General features: G+C 52.0%; 8 protein-coding genes across 8 annotated transcripts; 4 read left to right on the forward strand and 4 right to left on the reverse strand.

Annotated features, from left to right (window-relative positions):
* Window positions 1-25: 25 nt before the first annotated feature.
* N7511_005910 (putative hexokinase Kxk) lies at window positions 26-1,734 on the reverse strand (the record flags this gene model as incomplete). Its single annotated transcript, XM_057128287.1, has 5 exons — window positions 26-901; window positions 952-1,359; window positions 1,422-1,447; window positions 1,506-1,628; window positions 1,695-1,734. The coding sequence occupies 5 exons, from the start codon at window positions 1,732-1,734 to the stop codon at window positions 26-28; spliced, it is 1,473 nt and encodes a 490-aa protein (XP_056984804.1).
* A 396-nt stretch (window positions 1,735-2,130) lies between these two features.
* On the reverse strand, window positions 2,131-3,263 carry N7511_005911 (SIR2 family NAD-dependent protein deacylase; the record flags this gene model as incomplete). The annotated part of the gene is made up of 2 exons (XM_057128288.1): window positions 2,131-3,096; window positions 3,144-3,263. The coding sequence occupies 2 exons, from the start codon at window positions 3,261-3,263 to the stop codon at window positions 2,131-2,133; spliced, it is 1,086 nt and encodes a 361-aa protein (XP_056984805.1).
* Window positions 3,264-3,460: 197 nt separating this feature from the next.
* N7511_005912 (Golgi transport complex subunit COG4) lies at window positions 3,461-6,135 on the forward strand (the record flags this gene model as incomplete). The annotated part of the gene is made up of 2 exons (XM_057128289.1): window positions 3,461-4,837; window positions 4,888-6,135. The coding sequence occupies 2 exons, from the start codon at window positions 3,461-3,463 to the stop codon at window positions 6,133-6,135; spliced, it is 2,625 nt and encodes an 874-aa protein (XP_056984806.1).
* A 383-nt stretch (window positions 6,136-6,518) lies between these two features.
* Window positions 6,519-8,881, reverse strand: N7511_005913 (MRX complex nuclease subunit; the record flags this gene model as incomplete). The annotated part of the gene is made up of 2 exons (XM_057128290.1): window positions 6,519-8,821; window positions 8,869-8,881. The coding sequence occupies 2 exons, from the start codon at window positions 8,879-8,881 to the stop codon at window positions 6,519-6,521; spliced, it is 2,316 nt and encodes a 771-aa protein (XP_056984807.1).
* A 476-nt stretch (window positions 8,882-9,357) lies between these two features.
* N7511_005914 (F-box and WD domain protein) lies at window positions 9,358-12,783 on the forward strand (the record flags this gene model as incomplete). The annotated part of the gene is made up of 2 exons (XM_057128291.1): window positions 9,358-9,709; window positions 9,761-12,783. 2 exons carry the CDS (start codon window positions 9,358-9,360, stop codon window positions 12,781-12,783), a joined length of 3,375 nt encoding a protein of 1,124 aa, XP_056984808.1.
* A 254-nt stretch (window positions 12,784-13,037) lies between these two features.
* N7511_005915 (4-carboxymuconolactone decarboxylase) lies at window positions 13,038-13,463 on the forward strand (the record flags this gene model as incomplete). Its single annotated transcript, XM_057128292.1, has 1 exon — window positions 13,038-13,463. The coding sequence occupies one exon, from the start codon at window positions 13,038-13,040 to the stop codon at window positions 13,461-13,463; it is 426 nt and encodes a 141-aa protein (XP_056984809.1).
* Window positions 13,464-13,801: 338 nt separating this feature from the next.
* Window positions 13,802-15,600, forward strand: N7511_005916 (acyl--CoA ligase; the record flags this gene model as incomplete). Its single annotated transcript, XM_057128293.1, has 4 exons — window positions 13,802-13,883; window positions 13,931-14,536; window positions 14,598-14,911; window positions 14,965-15,600. 4 exons carry the CDS (start codon window positions 13,802-13,804, stop codon window positions 15,598-15,600), a joined length of 1,638 nt encoding a protein of 545 aa, XP_056984810.1.
* Window positions 15,601-15,930: 330 nt separating this feature from the next.
* On the reverse strand, window positions 15,931-17,573 carry gel2 (1,3-beta-glucanosyltransferase gel2; the record flags this gene model as incomplete). Its single annotated transcript, XM_057128294.1, has 4 exons — window positions 15,931-17,148; window positions 17,203-17,352; window positions 17,399-17,479; window positions 17,568-17,573. The coding sequence occupies 4 exons, from the start codon at window positions 17,571-17,573 to the stop codon at window positions 15,931-15,933; spliced, it is 1,455 nt and encodes a 484-aa protein (XP_056984811.1).
* Window positions 17,574-18,062: the final 489 nt, after the last annotated feature.

Here is an 18,062-nt window from a genome sequence, read left to right on the forward strand (position 1 = left end):
GTGGAACCAAGAACATTACACCCGCTTAAAGCAGGGTCTTCATGTCTTCCATGTTACGGATACCAGCCAGGTTGCCGGCCTTGACACGCTTGAGAGTCAGGGCGGCAATCAAGGCGGCGCCAACACCAGATCCGTCCTCGGCGGCCAAGATGTCTACCTTGTCCTTCTCGTTAGGAGCCCAGTTGAGAATCTCGCGCAGGGCCTGAGCACCACGAGCCTTGAAGTGGGGGTACTTGGTGAAGACAGAGCCGTCGGCACCGACGTGGCAGGAGTCGATCTTCTTCTTGGTGCAGATGGCGGCGACACCACATGCAGACAGGCGGGCGGCACGGGTGCCGATCAGCTCGGCAAGACGGCGGATCATCTCCAGCTCGGGGATGGTGGGGCGGACCTTGAGGGTCCGCTCGAAGAGGTCAAATGTCTCCGACAAGTTCTCATAGGGGTCCTCCTCAATGGCAGCCAGGAAGGAGGCGTCCAAGAGGTAGGGCTTGCGCAGCTGGGAGACATCCTGGTTGTTGAAGATGCAGTTGGGGTGGGAATCAAAGAGGTCGATCAAGGCGAGACGGAAGATCTCACCGAGGTACAGACCGGCGGTCATCTTCTCGAATGCTTGCTGGCCGGGACGCGGAGAGTCGCGGTCAATGATCTCATCATACTTGGTCAGAGGGAGAACAATGTGCTCGTTGTCGAAGGCGCCGTACTCGCAGTTGATAGCGATGGGCATGTCGGCGGGGAGGTTCATGTGGGCAAGCTTGGGCACGGAGCCAACGTTCTCCATGTAAGCGGCGTTCACACCGGTACCGAAAATGCAGCCAATCTTCATGTCGGTATCAGTGTAGGCCGAGGCAATGAGAGTACCGGTGGTGTCGTTGATGAGGGCAGCAACTTTAATGGGGAGACCCTGCGATAGGTTAGCTTCATCTATGCGTAATAGTTACTAGGGATGCATACGCGCTTCTTGAGAATGGCCTCGAGGGGAGGAACAACATCCTGACCCTCAACACCATCAATGTCGAAACCCTTGGTCCAACGCTGCAGGATACCGTGATCGACGTATTCCTGAGTGGCCGGGTATGAGAAGGTGAAACCGAGAGGCAGCTTGGCGAGCTCCTCACCACCGTGGTGGGTCTCGATGAATTGTTGCAAGCAATCGGCGATATATTCCCACAATTCCTCGGCGGTACCGGTGCGGAGCTCTTCGGGCATCTTGTACTTGGATTGTGTGATATCGAAAGCGCCCTTCTCCTTGGTCAGGGTAATCTCGCAAACACGCAGGTTGGTGCCGCCCATATCGAGGGCGAGATAAGTGCCTTGTTCTTCGCCATCGGGGAAGCCCATCACCCAGGTCACGTTCATGGGCTAACTCATCAGTCAGTCTCTGTTCTTCCACCGTGGGGGTTCGGAAGGGGAATGTCTCTCACAATGTTGCCGCCCTCCACGGTCAGACCTGCGATTGTTAGCTATGACGCAGTTCGAGGGGGGAAGCTTCAGGATCAACTACTCACCCTTCTCGAGTTCCTTGACAAAGTGGTTCACCACCTCCTTCAGCTTAGCAGTATCCACGGTAAAGGCCTTCTCGAAGTCCTTGATGGGGCCCAGAAGGTTCTGAGGCAGCTCCTGCATGGACCCTGTACCACATGATTAGTACGAGTACAAGCCCAGGGAGAGAGGGAAAGAGAATAAGCAAGACTCACCCTTGCGGGAGGGAGGCTGTTTAGGTCCGAGTCCAACCATGATGAGAATTAGAATGTGAAGATGTGAAGAAAGTGAAAAGAAAAGGAAGTTGCTGAGGGGCGATGACGGACGTGGGGCAAGGGTGAGCCTTGCTTGATTTGGCTGCGGTGGGCGAACCGGAGTTGGAGCGAAAACAGACCAGTTTGTGTAGATACGAGGGTTTTCGCGTCTCAGACCGAACAGGTCCAATTCCTAGTTTCTAAGGTTTAAATCTCCCTTCTCCGCGCAGCATTGCTAGGTGAGGACGCTCAAGCATTGGAAGAACCACGCTTGGCAGTCAACATGTGGGTATTATACTGTAGAAATAGTGGAATACTAGAACAATAAAGCAGTAAAACAGTAGTCTTGATTCTATTCAAACTCCATTCTCCTCGTCCAGTCATCAAATCGTAATTCTCAAGCCAAATGCGGGAAAACATGCGCCAGCCCCGTGGACTGGCGGTGTGCTTCGTGTGCTTGAGGTGCTTCGTGAGACTCGTGAGACCCCAACCTCTGGCGGACTTTGCTCTGATATGCATCTGCTAACCCCAGAGTTCGATTGACTTCTTCGCTAAGTCGGTCCACTTCATCCTGCAGGCGCTCGTCCCGCGTTTGGGGGATTGTGTCCTCTTCCGGGACCGCGGGCTTCGTGGCCTCCCACAAGGCCTCCAGTTCTTCTTCCCACTCGAGAGCTTGAGCAAGCTTGCGAACACCGCTGTCACAGTCCCCGAGGAGGAGCACATCATCCTTTCGTGAGCCGAGACCACCCACTCGCTCCATGTTGATCAACACGCGGGGGATGTTATCCTTGCACATTCCAGGTAGACTGGCAAATGGCTGAACAGACAAACTGGTCCCCATGACAATGCAAAGATCGGCTTCTTTGACCTTATCGGCGTTGTCAAAGAAAGAGGAGGGGAGACCCTCCCCGAAGAACACAATGTCAGGTTTGACGAGCCCATTGCACGAAGCGCAGTGGGCGACTTCTTGCTTGGAGACTTTCTCGTGCATATCAGCGTCGGGATATGGCTCCTTGCAATCGATGCAGCGCTGCGACGCGAAACTGCCGTGGGCCTCAATGATCATGTCATCGGGCACACCCGCCTGACGCTCAAGGCAGTCAATGTTCTGGCTGAAATGTTTCAATAAGATGCCCTTGTCGTAGAGCAGCTTGATAAATGAGTGAGCAATGGTTGGACGAAAGCGACCCGGGTACAGCTCATGCGCCAAGGCGTAGAATGGCTTTGGGTTTTCTCGGAAAAAGCTGATATCAAAAACATCTTCTGGCTCTGGCAGGTCCAGGAAAGCCAAGTTGGCATAGATTCCAGTATCTGGAGAGCGAAAGTCTGGGATACCTGCTGAAGTACTGATGCCCGCTCCAACCTATGCACTGTTAGCTTATGAAGATCTACCAGAGCACCACGACTTACCATCACCACAACACGCTTCACATCGTGCTCCTTAATGTATTTGGCTAGGGCTTCAACCGTACGCGCCTCTAGTACAGAGGGGGAGGCGGACGCATCCATAGTTGACTCTTCGTTGCCCATCGCAAAGCGCCTGGGATGACGGTTTCTGTAGCGTCCAATGATGACAGAACGGAAGAGAGGTATATCACCGTCTCTGTCTCTGACTCTGTCGCCACCAAATGGAGATGTTTTAAAAAAGTGTAGAGCCTCACACAAAAATCCCTTCAAGGTGGAACTAATGGAGGGGTAAAAAGAGAAATGACCGGTTGATTCACCAAATGAGAAACCAAAGAGAAGACAAATCAAGAGACAAAGACAACAACACCAACAAGAGAGCGCAAGAGCTTCCAGTCAAAGAATATTCGCATCTCTTCACAGTTGCTCCGCTCACCGCCCGCGGAGCCCCTACGTCTGGCGTATTTGGCATCAACAAGGTCACCTCCACGGTTTCTATGCCCAGCATGGCTACTACCAATGGGCATCGCCCGCCATTGAGTCCTGTGTCGCCTATAGAGGCCTCCACACCCCCGGATATCTTCAATGCCAGTTCCGTCGCCGAAATCAAGGCCACGTTGTCCCACCTCCACACCCAGGAAGCCTCCGTAACAGCCCGCCTCGATGCCCTGGTCACATCGCAGAAAGATCTCTCTCGGGAATTGGGCCGGTTGGATCTGATGCGCGCTAATATCGGCACGCACGCCAGTACCACCCGGTCCATTAGCCATGGAATGCTTTCCGAAGCTGCGGGCACCGCCGACCGCATCTCTAGCGCTGTCCGACGATTGGATCTTGAACAAGCTCGAGTCAAGGCTACATTGGAGGTTGTTGAGCAGGTTGCCGAGCTGAAGGCTTGTGCGCTTGGTGTGGCCGGGTCTATGGGGGCACCCCAGGACTGGGAGAAAGCTGCCAGTTATCTGCACCGAGCTGCGCAGATTCCAGCTTCCGTTGTAAATGGTGCTTTTGCTGCCGAGATGGTCCCTACAGCTGAGGTGCCCGACCCACCGAGTGTTACGCTAGACAGTGCTGCCGAATCGCTGTGTGGGTTATTCCTGCGTGAGTTTGAAAAGGCTGTCAAGGAGAATGACGGTGCCAAGATCACTCGCTTCTTCAAGCTATTCCCGCTTATTGGCCGTTCAGAGGTGGGACTGGATGTCTATGGCCGCTATGTCTGCCAGGGTGTGGCGGCGAAGGCTCGGACCAATCTCAATGGGGCTACTGGGGGTGTTCAGAACAAGGATGGGTTCTTCTATGCCAATGCTTTCTCTCGATTGTTTGAGCATATCGCTCAAATTGTTGAAGGACACGGTGGGCTAGTTGAGCACCACTATGGTCCGCATAAGATGGGCCGTGTCATTGAACGGCTGCAGATCGAAGCTGATGTCCAGGGTGGTATCATCCTTGATACTTGGGGTGATGAACGCCAGGTCGACCGGAAGCTGATGGATATCAAATCCTACGCTTTTACTTTCTTGGTACAGAGCTTCTTGCCCGCGCAGAGACCTGGGCCCCCTCACTCAAGCTCACCGGCTCCGGTGACTGCTGCTGCGGATGAAGAGGGAGTAGATATGAAAGAGATTGACGGGGTCTTGAATGAGATGGGGGTCATGTTGAGCCGCTGGTCATTGTACAGCCGGTTCTTGGCAGATAAGTGCAATGTAAGTGCTGCCACTGCCTTTTGGTATAAAATCACGACTGACAATTCCAGACTGCGGATGTAGAAGATGAAAATGACGACAAAAGATTCACTCTGCCTGACTTCTTACGAGAATCCCCTCTGGCGCACAAGGTCAATGACCGCCTGGTAGCGCCCTTCAATGCGATGACAACCTTCTTCTTCCGCCGGTCTGTCGAGAAGGCCTTTCAGCTGGACGAGTCACCTTCAGGTCTTACGCTGAACCTCCAGCGCCCCCTCAAGGCAAATCCACCACATATCACCTCTGCCGTCGACGATATAATGTACATCGTCAACAAGGTCATCCAGCAATCAATCTCCACCTCGCAAGAAGCAGTCGTGACAAATGTCGTCCCAACCCTATCCCGCGTTCTAGGCTCCGACTTCATCGGTATGACCCAGCGTAAGATGCGCGATGAATGCTATCCCCGAGCTCCAGCCCACGGTGGCAGTCCCCCGGAACAGATTATCGTCTTATTCCTGGTCCAAATCAACAACCTCGACCTGGGAGTCGAATACATCCGTCGCATCGTGCAAAACAACACGGGCTCAAAACAACTCCCGGTCTACACGGACCTTGACACCATCGATAAATCAACTCTCGCAACCGACCACCTTCTCTCAATCTTCCCCTCCCGCTCCTGTGCAACCCGCGTCGCCGGAACCCTGCACTCCCTCGTTCAGTCTTTCGAAAGCAAAGTTACAGACCTCCTCAATGACGGCATTCAAGTCATCTTCAACAATGTCATCAAGCCTCGCCTCCGCCCAATTCTGGCAGATGCCTTCCGCGACATCGAATATCACCCAACCCCAGACAATGATCCGTCATCCAATACTCATATGGACGATGAGTCCTCCTCCAAGGAATTGGTCAAGCCGCGTTTCACATCTTCCTGGTCTGATCTTCTTGTCCCTCTAGCACGTATCCTGACACCAACGGCCTTCGACCGCGTGTTAGCAGTCACAATCGCCTATCTAGCTCGCCTCCTGGAGAAGAGGCTATACTCTTACCATTCGAGGATTAACCCCCTTGGAGCTGCGAGACTCGAGCGTGATATTGCCGGTCTGGTAAGTGCTGCTGTTGATGTCGGGTATGTTGCCGGTGCGCCCGGACGGTATCGCCATCGGGAGGCTTTTGCTCGTTGTTTGCAGATGACGCTTATAATGAGTATGGATGAGGACGAGTGGGATGAGGTTCTAAGGGGTGGTGAGGCTGCTGAGGTGGTTGAGAAGCTTGGGATTGAAGAGAGGATTAGGGTGAGAGGAATGGTTAGGAGGTGATTTGGCTCTTTTTCGTGAAGGAGATGTATATACAGAGCAGTGGTGGTTGTACTCATTTTCATGCATTTTAAGCTTTGTTTTTTGTATAGTCACGACTCATCAACATAGACCTTGCATCTATATTGCGACCTGACGTAGCTAATTCGTGCCCCCGTGGCCAATATATGATCTCAATGGTATCTTTCATCTGGATACTGTTGGATACTTGCAGAGCCAGGACAGAACAAAAATTCTAACCATTTTAACATGAAAGTCTCGAGTGATAGCCGTTTATGAGGTTTAGGGGTACTGGGGTTAACTACAATGGGAAAACATCGATTACGCTACCTATGCTGCCACTGGGTTCAATAACTCCATACACGCAAAGCGAAAAAGAAAACTCTTCACCTTCGTCGACGAGAACTGGTACTCGGCATTTCTTCAAACGCATCGTCATCGTCATCGTCATCGTCAACACCATCGCTTATGACACTCAAATTACGCGTGGAGCGACTTGGCCTCGATGACTGAGGTGCACTAGCCTGAGAACCAAAGTTCAAGGTGCTTTGGGCCTTAGCTCGCGACGCGGGAGCCCGACGAGAAGCACTTGCGCCAACAGTAGTTGAAGACGGAGCTGGCGAAGCAGCAGCTCGCCCGCGGCGCTGAGTAGTTGTCGTGGGTGCAGCCGTCCGTGACTTGGTAGTAGTAGACTTGGGTTGCTTGACGAACAACGCCTGTGAATCATCATCGTCATCGGAAATTATATTGGCAGCATGACCCTCGGAGTCATCGTCTAGCATGATCACATCTGATTCCTCGTCGGAAACGACCTGCTTCTTGCGACCCTTAGTAGCTGCGGCAGTTGTCTTGGGCTTGGTGGTGCGCGCATTGGCGGCAGCACCCCGACCACGACCTCGACCCCGGCCACGAGCAGGTGCAGCTGCTGCACGACTGCGAGCTGGGGCTGTGCCATCTTCTCCAGCTTCTTCCTCGGCCGGATCACCCCCCTCGTTGTCAGAATGAATCAATGCGCCAGGCTGATCCTCCCATACACCGTCAAACTCGCTATCCCAGCCATCTGGCTTGGGCTTAAACCGTTTTTTGCCACGAGTTCGCTTTTTTACACCGTTGGAGAACATGTTCTCCATTTGCCCTCGGTACTTCTCCATCGCCGTGGTCAATGAGCTTTGTTCCTGTTCCTCATCCATACCGTCGTCATCACGATCTAAAGCTAGCAAGTGCTTGACTTGACTCTCGAGAGACTCATTGACAAACATTTCCATTGCATGCTTGTCATCTTTATCAATAAACTGGGCAACAGCATCCCCGAAAGAATTTTGCGGCAGAATACTCAACGACTGTGAAGAAAGAAATTCGCGAACGAGCTGCTCGACTTTCACAGTATCAAGTGCTGCCAAATGAGAGACAGCCGCCTCATCGATCGAGGTATCACCCTTGCGTGAAGTAGACGATGTCTTCTTCTTCCGGTAAAATTGCACAACGTCGTTGACATTGGCCACCTTACCCACGAAGCGGTTCGAGAATCGCTGCGGATTTTCACAGTCGTAAATCCCTCCTTCTGGTGTAGATGTCTCGACACGTAGGCGGATGAGAGGAAGGGGCGGCTGGGATGCATCTTCATCAAATTCATTCTCGTTGCGCTCGCCTTGCGCCTCAAGCCATTCAGCATTGGCTTCTTCAATCAACTCCTCCACAATAGACATGAGAAATCGGGTGACTTCTGTCCGATTGTTTTCTTTGCGGGCAAGCTTCTGGGCCCCCTTTTCTTCTGACATTACAACCTCACGCATCACAAATGGCCGCACGGTTTTTAGCCGAATAGGCTCATTCTTAAATTCTCGACCTGTAACACTGAGGATAGAAACTTGTTTTGTCACAGCCTCTCCGGGCACAAGGGATGTAGCGACAGATGATCCTGGTTGCATGACGTGGAACTTCGTCTCAGGATTAAGCTTGGGATCAATCAAGCATTCATGCTCGTGTCCCCAGACAACAAGATCGAGGAAATCAGGAAGAAAATTCTCGGGTAAGTAGCTGGTCTCGGTATGTGCATGGTGATTCTGGTGAACGGACATCAAGTTGAACCAGTCGTCCTTCTGAACAGAGGGTTGGAAGAACTTGACCTTGCCATCACGAAATGTGCGGAAAAGTCGTTCATCGCGAACATTGCTCATTCCATAAAGTGCCAATTTTGTCCGGCCCTTCTGTAACAAGACTGGTTTGATCTGAATATTGTCTGACTCCGGGGTACGGCCGTAGTAGTTGAGAAGTCCGGACACCTGCAGCAGATCCAGCGCAGCCAAATGGCCTTCTCCAGATGGATCGTCATGGTTGCCATGGATAGAGAAAATGGGAATAGCCACATTCATATCCAAGTCTTCATAGTTAACATGGTTGAAAGCACCATGAAAGTTTTCACTCGCATCGCTGAGCATTTCCAGCTCACAAGGCTTATCCCCGAAGCAATTCATTCGAATTGACCGCATCACTTGGTACATGGATTTACGCGACGGCTTGTTCTCATGGAATAGATCTCCAGCCAAGAGTATCATATCGACATCTCGCTCTTTGGCCAGGCACATGATCTCATGGAAGCTCTTCCAGCTATCATCTCCACGGATAGGATCTCGTTCGTTATAACCGACATGATTGTCAGTGGAGATGAGGATGCGGATGGTTTCCGCCTCTGAGATATGTCAGTTGGTGTCCAACATTCCGTTCATGATAACTCACCATTCACGGGCATCTTCAGAGACTGCGGTCGTGTCTCATGCAATACTAAGAGAGTGAGAAACTAAGCATGAGAAGTAGACTACTTTGTAGCTGAACAAAGACTAATCAACACGACTTCACGTCACACTTGGCGATGCTTCGCGTCGACACGTGTCAGACGCGTAAAAGTAGCAACCAAATAACTAAATGGCAATCAGGCAAGAAGTTCAAGAGAGATGAAGCAGATGCCGCGAGAGGAGATGCTGGGGAAATAACAAAGAAGAAGTCGAGAGAGTCGGCGTCGGAAGGGAAAGGGAAGCAGAGCCGCATGAATGTGCGGGATGGCCGCTGTGCCTCGCCTTCGGCGTCTGCACTCGTTCATTCTCTTCTCTTCATCAACGCTCGCACGCTTCGTACATCTTCTTCTTACCTTGCATTCTATTCCCTCGACTGATCCTGGACTCTCCTGGCTCAGTCGCTATTGCTCCAACCTTTACTCAAGATCTTTTTATGCAACCAGAGCCCTCTGCCGTATCTCAACGTGCGATCCCCGTTGACTCACCCCAAGTCGATCCCAGTTCCACCCAGCATGGACATGACCTCGATGACGCTCAAGTCTCTGACCTTCTCCAGCGAGAGAAGGTCCGAGACTCTGCAGACGTCCCGGGCATGTCGATTCATGGTGAACAGCACGCGTTCGTGAATGTCGACGGTCGCCCTGCCCCGCCCCCAGTCGATCGAGTGAGTCAGTATGAGAATGCTGGAACTCCCGGGACTCCCCCTTTGCAGCAAGAACCACTTGCATTCCGGGTAGTGGCTTCTACTGGCCAGTCGCAAGGATCTCTTGAGACGTTCCCCAATGGTATGTCTTTCTCAACCCCGCAGCGCATTACTTTCTGACCTTTATCCCCAGAGGTCCTCACTCACATCCTATCGCACCTTCCTCCGCAGTCCTTGTCGGCCATCACATTGGTGTCTCGTCGATTCCATGCGCTGGTCACAACACCGCATGCTTGGAGGGTCGCCTTTTCGCGGTTCTTCCCCGGACCGCAGGCTGTGGATGATGATCGCCATGCCACACTCAACGATGCAGACTTGCTGTCGGATAGGCGGTACTTCACAAGGCTTACTGCGCTGGCATCTTGGCGCAGCGAATACATTCTGCGCACCCGCTTAATGCGATCTTTGTCTCGAGGCAAACCGGCGCAATTCGAGCCGCCCAAGAGGAATGGAAATGTACGCACGGCGAGCGCTCGTCATGGTAGCGCGATCGCGACATACACCTCGAATCTGCTTTTCCCGGTCAGCCACATCCATGGATCTTTCAGTCCAGACAAGGACCCCCACTTTATTCATGCCGCTGCCGAGCAAGGCATAGCATCTGCAAGCGATCCGTCGACTGTTAAAGTCGGCACCTGGGGCGTTTCCGATCACCAGATGTTTCGTCACTTCGCGGACCTATTCCCTGGAGAAGCACAGTTTGGCCTCGGAGCTGGCGACGTGGTTGGTCTGCCCAATGTGATGGATGTCAGCCAGCCCTATGGCATGGTATATGGCGAGGCTTGTCCCCAAGGACGCAGCTACTTCATCTCAACTACAGAGCAGCGTGGTCGGTTTTTAGGACCTTCGGAACTAGGTTCTCACCCCAAACTCGGAATACCGGCAGTGAACATGATTACCCATGCTGTTTGTTCAGTCTGGATCGCGAAATCTTCTGGCATTCTCAAGATGACAGAGGGGCTCATCGGATTGATGTCTGGTTCATCCTCCGGAGTACTCACGGCGTATTCTTTGGGTCCCAATCCGACTTATGAAAAGCGATATGAACGAGGTCAGGCGACTGCAAAATGGGTCCTAAGTCCCGGTGTCCCTATTATTGGAATCGCCGTGGATGAACAATATTCGATCAAGCGCCATTCAGAAAGACGCATCTGGGCTGTTGCTCTGAATGCTTTGGGTGAAATCTTTTATCTTACTGATCTCCCTCGGCAGCCGGATACCCCATTCACCGCCAAACTTGATGCTGAGCAACTTGACGAGCTAGCCTGGAAGACTGGCCGGAGTGTGCACTGGGAATTGGTCGAAGCAAGCAAACGGGTGGCACGCCCAGACCCCTTCAATCGGGAATTGGTCGATGGCAGCTACAGTCCGCGCTCATCTTCCGATTCAATGGCCCTTAACGAACACCAAATTGCGGCTGAAACCAAGGAGATTGAAATGTTTCTTTCGTTCAAACCCAAGCACTTCCGCAAGGTCTGTGAGAGCTGGAATATGCAACGTGACCTTGAGGTGGACTTTGCTGGTGGCGATGGTCGTGGGGCTGGCGAGTCGGTTATTGTCATTGCTCGCACCTCAGGCGAGGAAGAAAAGGCGTCGATCAAGCGTTTCATGCGCTCTCCTTCAAAATACCACTCGACCTCGTTCACACCAGAGTCCCGGACCCTCGCTGCGCCGCCGCCACCGTCGCTGTTTGGCGGTCCAACAGCCCTCTCAACTCCGACGGTCAGCAGTACTTCTTCTCGGTCTTCTAGTCGACTAACCCAATCGATTTCTACGACCTATGAATGGCGCATCTCTGAATTTGTCTTCGGCGATTGCAAGTCTGTGGAAGTTAGCACCACCGCATTGGATACTTCGGACTTCGCGACTATCACGGCGGAAGAGGATCCTCTGCTTACGATGTCTGGAAGCTCTCACTCGTCCGCGACTGCTTCGCCAATGCTGCCTCACATGGACCAGCCGCGCTCCAGTCTTGATGTTCCGGGGCAACGTGCTCGATATCTCGCAATTGGAACTCAGAGCGGAATGGTTTTTGTCTGGAATATTCGTGCACCCGCGTCGCCTTCCACTGAGATCATTAATTCCATTTCTCCTCTGCGCATTATCCAAACGGAATCGCCCCAAGTGTCCTGTCTAGCCGTCACGTCGCTGTACCTGGTACACGGAGGCAATGACGGCCTTGTGCAGGCCTGGGATCCTCTAGCGTCTTCCACCAGGCCAATTCGAACAATTAATTCCCGCTTCTCATCTCGCGCCCGTCGTCGTCTTGTGCAAGCTGAGGCATCTGTCCTAGGCGTTGGTAACAACTTCTACGCTACGGGTGCCATTTGCCTTGATACAGATCCTACTGTATTGCGTGGCATGGTCTCACTGGGCACACACTTGCGATACTGGTCATACAGTTCTTCTGCGGCTGATCAGTACAAGACCAGCAAACGTCGCCTGCGTCGCCTGTTACGCAGCAACAATGGTGCTCCCGAAGGTCAACGTTTCAACAACAGTGGCCGGGGTGCAATCCAGGACTACATCGACGATGAACGTGTGGAAATGGAACGACAAAAGATCGCGGATGAGAAAGAGCGAGCCCATCTGAGTCAGCGGTTTGGCGTGGATCTGCTGGGGCCGGATGTTGATGAGGAGCAGCTTTTGCTGTATGCCCAGCTTCTCAGTCAAGAGGCTTACTCGGGTGACACTCCCAAGAGTGATGAAAATGCAGCAGTGTCGAGCTCGGTCACCAGCAGTTCTTTCCCAGATACTGTTGGACCGAGTTCCCTTTGCCCTGGCGAGATCTCGTCCTCTTCATCCCCTTATCAAGATCCTGTGGATGACGATGATGACGATGAGCTGGCTGAGGCCATTCGTCGCAGTTTGCTCGAAGAACAGGATGCTCCTGCGCCCTTTGATCTGACGTCTTCTATTCCCATCAAGTATGCGAAAGGAATGCAACCACGTCATCTATCTCCTGAGCCCCAGGAGGCCGAGGGCAGTAGACAGCAAGAGATAGACGATCTCGAATTTGCCATTCAACTCAGCTTGGCCGAGGGCAAGAGTCGAGAGGAGGAACAGGAGTGGGAAGAGTTCCCATCCCTCGCAGCGCCTGTGTCGACCTCGCCATCAGGCAAAGGCAAGGGCAAAGCCAGAGCCGTCTGGGATTGATTTGATCATTTGTGACATTCTTGAATTTGTGTAATTTATTGTTGGATTTACATTGCATCTCGAGTTTTCATAGTTTAGAGCATTCTATTGCATTTCGTCCACGTTAGACATTCAACCCTTCTTCTGTGAAGGTGACCAGACCATCCGGAAATCTCGGGAACCCAAATCCCCCCTTAGCAACCCCCTGGCTTCTATATCCCACTCTACCTTTATCTTCCATCTTAGAATCCCCGATTCAAGTGACATCGCACGAAATGCCAGACTCCCGTGATCCCTTGACAGAGGATGACCTCTTCCGTGCCGGTCTCCAAGTACGCCGCGAAGTCCTTGGCGACGACTACGTGAACAAAGCCATCCAGGAGCCCAATGGCTTCACGCAACCTCTCCAGGAAGTCGTAACCAAAGCAGCATGGGGAATGGTCTGGACCAGGCCTGGGTTAAGTCGAGCCACGCGATCCATGCTTAACATTGCGCTGTTGAGTGCGCTGAATCGGTCCGATGAACTCGCACTTCACCTTCGCGGGGCAATCCGAAATGGAGTCACCAAAGCTGAGATCCAGGAGGTTATTCTTCATACATCTATGTATGCTGGTATGCCCGCGGCAGTGTCGTCGTTCAAGCTTGCCGATCGGGTTCTGACGGAAATGGAGAATGAGCCAAAGAGGGATTCTAAGCTGTGATGGCTGTTGAAACGAGTGCGAACCATTGATGTCGTGTGATATAGAGAGACACAAAGGGAATTATTCAGATGGGTGGAATGCAACTCTGGACCAACTCAAGAACCTCCAATGAACTTGAACTATCATGCAGCATGGAGGTACGATTGTGACGAGACTCACAGGGATATCATGAAGAACTTCCAAGGAGTGAGGATTCTCATACAACATCAATGCACTATGATGACGAGACTACACACACTCCCCCTTTTGCCCGAGGTTCAATGACAACCAACTTGCGTCATAAATACTTACCCCATCCCTTCAACAGACCTGGAGATAGTCAGTCATAGTCATCTACGATGAATAGCACTCGGATACTTGCGGCTGATGTGTGGGACTGTCTCTTCGAAAGGAAGCAAAAGCCCTTCCCAGATGATCAGGGTACGTATTGGCATTCGTCGATAGCTAGAGGTTCTAACCCGAGATAGTCATCTTCAAATCCGGTCCGGATGAGCGCACCTATAGCAATATTCGTTCTGACGCTCTGAGTTTTGGTGCCAATCTGCAGGTCAGACTGGGATGGAAAAAGGACGATGTTCTTCTGGTGTTTTCGCCGAATCATATTGATATACCACTGGTCTACTGGGGCTGTCATTGGGCCGGAGGCGTCGTCTCACCTGCCAACCCGACCTATACTGCAGAGGAGCTGGAGTACCAGCTTGCGGATAGTGGAGCAAAAGCACTAGTTATTCATCCGTCTCTGGTCAAAGTTGCAACAGCAGCGGCGTATAAAGTCGGATTGCCAGTGTCGAATATATGGGTTGTTGGAGCACAACCCTCGGAACCAGGACTAGGGCATGTTCAATCTATCCTTGCCAGCAAGACAGTGGGAGAAATTCGTCCCCGTATCGACCCTGCTACAGATACAGCATTTTTAGTTTATTCCTCAGGAACGACTGGACGACCCAAGGGTACACTGGTCACTCATACCAATATAGTGGCGAATATGACAATGCAAGGACAAGTCGATGGTCCATTTATGGATTGGAGAAAGGACCGAGTTCTTGCTGTGATACCAACCTATCATATCTTTGGTGTGTCTATCCCAACAAGGACATTGTCTTTTCGCGTCACAATTTACCTAACATTTTGCAGGCCTTATGTGTTTGTTTCATGTTCCCGTCTTCATGGGACTGCAGACAATTATCGTGGAGAAATATTCCATCTCGAGCTTCTTGCGTGACGTTTATAATGAGTCTATCACGAATGTTTACGTTGCTCCCCCAATTGTTCTGCATTTGGCCAAGGATCCAGCAATGACACGAGCTCGTCTATCATCCCTGCGAATGGTGACATCCGGGGGCGCACCCCTGCCCCCAGGCCTGATCCGCGCGGTACATGATCGACTGAAGATCCCGGTTCGCCAGGCATTCGGATTGACGGAGTCGACCGCGATAAGTCATACCCAGGTAAGATATCGACCTCAAGAAAAAGTCGAGTCTCGGCTGATTTCCACAAATAGAGATGGGACAAATGGAATCACGCGATAGGATCCAATGGTCCCCCACTGCCCGGTGTCGAGGTAAAGTTCATCAATGGAAGAGGGGACGAAGTCCAAGGCGAAGGCGAGCTCTGTCTTCGAGGACCGACCATCTTCCTGGGATATCGCAATAATGCCGAAGATACGAAGAAATCAATTACGCCTGACAAATGGTTCATGACTGGCGACATTGGGTATCAAGACGAGGAGAGCAATCTCTTCTTGACTGATCGGCTGAAAGATCTGATTAAATACAAGGGGTTCCAGATTCCGCCGGCAGAGATAGAAAGTGTGCTCCATACACATCCTTTTGTTCATGATGTCGCTGTTGTTGGGGTCTTTGGTCAGGCTATCGCGTCTGAGGTACCGATTGCCTACGTCGTTCTCAATGAGGGAACAGAAGGAAATCAAAAGGTTGCAGAAGAATTGATTGAGTATGTTGCTCAAAAGCTGGCTCCTCACAAGAGACTTCGTGGGGGTGTCATCTGGGTCGATGAAATTCCTAAAGGACCTTCTGGCAAAATTCTCAAGCGTGTTCTCAAACACCGCATTGAAGAGATGGACCGGGGGAAAGCCGTTGGTGCTGTGGTATACGAAGACATTTCGTCCAAGCTATGAATTGAGTAGAAGCTATGATTCGAATAGAAGAAGTCATAATGGAATAAACGCGCATTGGAATACATAATGCTACCTTGCCATGCTATGCTAGGAATTCTTTCCAATCTATGCGGGCGAGTTAAAAGGAATAACAGAACAACAGACATCAATTGTTCCAAAGGGTGAGAGAATCATGTGCAAATACCAAGCGAGTCACAAAGGCGCGGATGCGAGTGAACAATGGTCAAGAAAAGAAGTAAATCCTTGAAGCTTATATTAGCCTCTTGGTCGTCTCAGAAGTCAAAAAAGAGAGAAAAGGAATTTATGCAACACGTCAAAGCGACAAAGTGATTACAGAAGGGAAGCAAGCAGCATGAAGAAGCCACCCATGCCACCGAAGACGACCGAGGGAGAACCGCCGTTGATGGAGGCAGCGTTGGTAGAGGTCGAGGTACCGGAAGCGCTGGAGCTAGAGCCGGAGGTGGAGCTGGAACCGGAGGAGCTAGAAGAGCTGCTAGAGCCGGAAGTAGCAGAGGGGGTGTTGGCAGCGGACTTCACCTCGAACTTGACACCGGTGACTTCCTTGCCGTTGTGGTCGTAGACCTTCTGGGGAATGGTGGTGCTGGAGACCGAGACCAGCTTGCCGGAGGGCGCATCGGGCAGACCGTTCTTAATGTAGTCGGAAACCTTGGAGGGCACCTCGGGAAGATCCCAAGCGTTGTAGAAGGACTTGTGGGTGACGAGAGAGGCACTGCACTCCTCGGCCTTGACGCTAGTCTGGCTGGAGTTGCTAGAGGTGATGCGGTCCATGTCGAGCTGACCGAGCTGGTTCTGGAAGTTGGCGTAGTCGATGAGCATGGTGATAGTGTCACTGTCATTGGCGCTGACCAGACCGTACTCGTTGTCCTCTTGGGTCCACTCATAGACAAGACCACCGGAGAAAGCCTGGGTCATCTCCTCGCCGTAGAGAGCCTGGACCTCAGTGAAGACACGGGGCTTGACCTCGTTGCAGCCGTACTCGGAGAAGAACACAGGGATAGTGGCGTTGGAGAAGTCATCGGTGAGAACGTCGTAGCCACTGGCCTTGTAAGAAGACTTGCCGCACCAGGAGTAAGAGTTGAGACCAAAGAAGTCCGCGCGGGAGGAGGTCGAGTTCTTGAGATCACACTCGAAGTAGTGAACGGTGTCCATGAGAATATCCCGAATATCGGCAGCCGAGTAACCGACGGGGATGGCGCGGTCAGAGTTCTTGGCGATGTAGTCCTTCATATCACGAACCACGGCGCGCATGTACTTGGGAGCAGAGTAGGTGGCATCCTCGTTGATCACCTCGTTTCCGGCGAAGAAACCAAGCAGGTTGTCGTAGTTCTTGAAGCCCTCGATGATACCAAAGACCTGCTTGTAGTAGATGGCGCTGTAGGTGGTCCAGGGAGCGCTGCGGTCGAGATAACCACCTTCCAGAGGGTTGCTGACATCAAGGATCATGTAGATACCGGCAGCGTTGAAGATGGAAGCACACTCATCGTGGTTCAGGCTGGGCTCGAGGTTGTAGACACGAATAGTGTTGATCTATAAGACATGAGTTGCTGAATCGCACCCAGGAACAAAAATATATCAACTTACACCCAGGCGCTGCATGAGCGCGGCATCGCGCAGACAGATCTTACCATCACTCAGAGGGTCCAGCTTCGCAGTGAAGCCAGAAGAACCACCAGGCTGGTAATCGACACCAATGATCTGGAAGCGATCACCGCTGTCGGAGTTGACAAAGTCCTGTTCTCTTGTCAGCTTATGCGAGTGCCGCGGGGTAATTGCTTACCCTTCCTTTCACCTCGAGAGGTGTCAGAGCCAGCGCAGAGCCAGCGAGGGCGAGCGCCGAAGCGAACAGCTGAGTGTAAGACTAGATGAGGGTGTCAGCTTGCGTTCTCACACTTCCTGCGACAATGCGACAATGCGATAATGCGACAATGCAACTATGCGACACTCACAGGCATTTTGGAGATATAAGAACGAGGTATAAAACGAGGGAACTGCGCCAGGCGCGGGAAGTATAGAAGTAACGAACGTGAATCACCCAAGAGCTTGCAAGAAGAAAGAGAAGATCTGAATTCCCAAAAAAAAAAAGGACGAACCTAGGATCAGCGGTCTTTTGTCTCAAATGCAAGGTGGACCCGATAACCACTCCGACCAACAATGGAATAGGGGGGCGTTAGGGGTCTTAGGGTCTTGGGAGACACTTAGGGCGCCTAGCGGGGTTTGGGCCGACTAATGGGCTGCTCATTTCGTGTTTCAGGCTTATATCACCGCTGATTAATTTGAATCAATTTACATCATACATTGGACATACAGTGGACAGGGATGGTCATCATCCTGTTCACTTTTCCACTTTTCCTCCGTCAGAGATTTCATCTCCGTTCCCACTCCAGCTTGACCCCGCCAAGGGACGAACTCGCGGGAATTGCCGCCAAGGCTCCGCCAAGGTA

This window comes from Penicillium nucicola (genome assembly GCF_028828085.1).
Source record: "Penicillium nucicola strain IBT 29836 chromosome Unknown utg000005l, whole genome shotgun sequence".
Taxonomy (NCBI): domain Eukaryota; kingdom Fungi; phylum Ascomycota; class Eurotiomycetes; order Eurotiales; family Aspergillaceae; genus Penicillium; species Penicillium nucicola.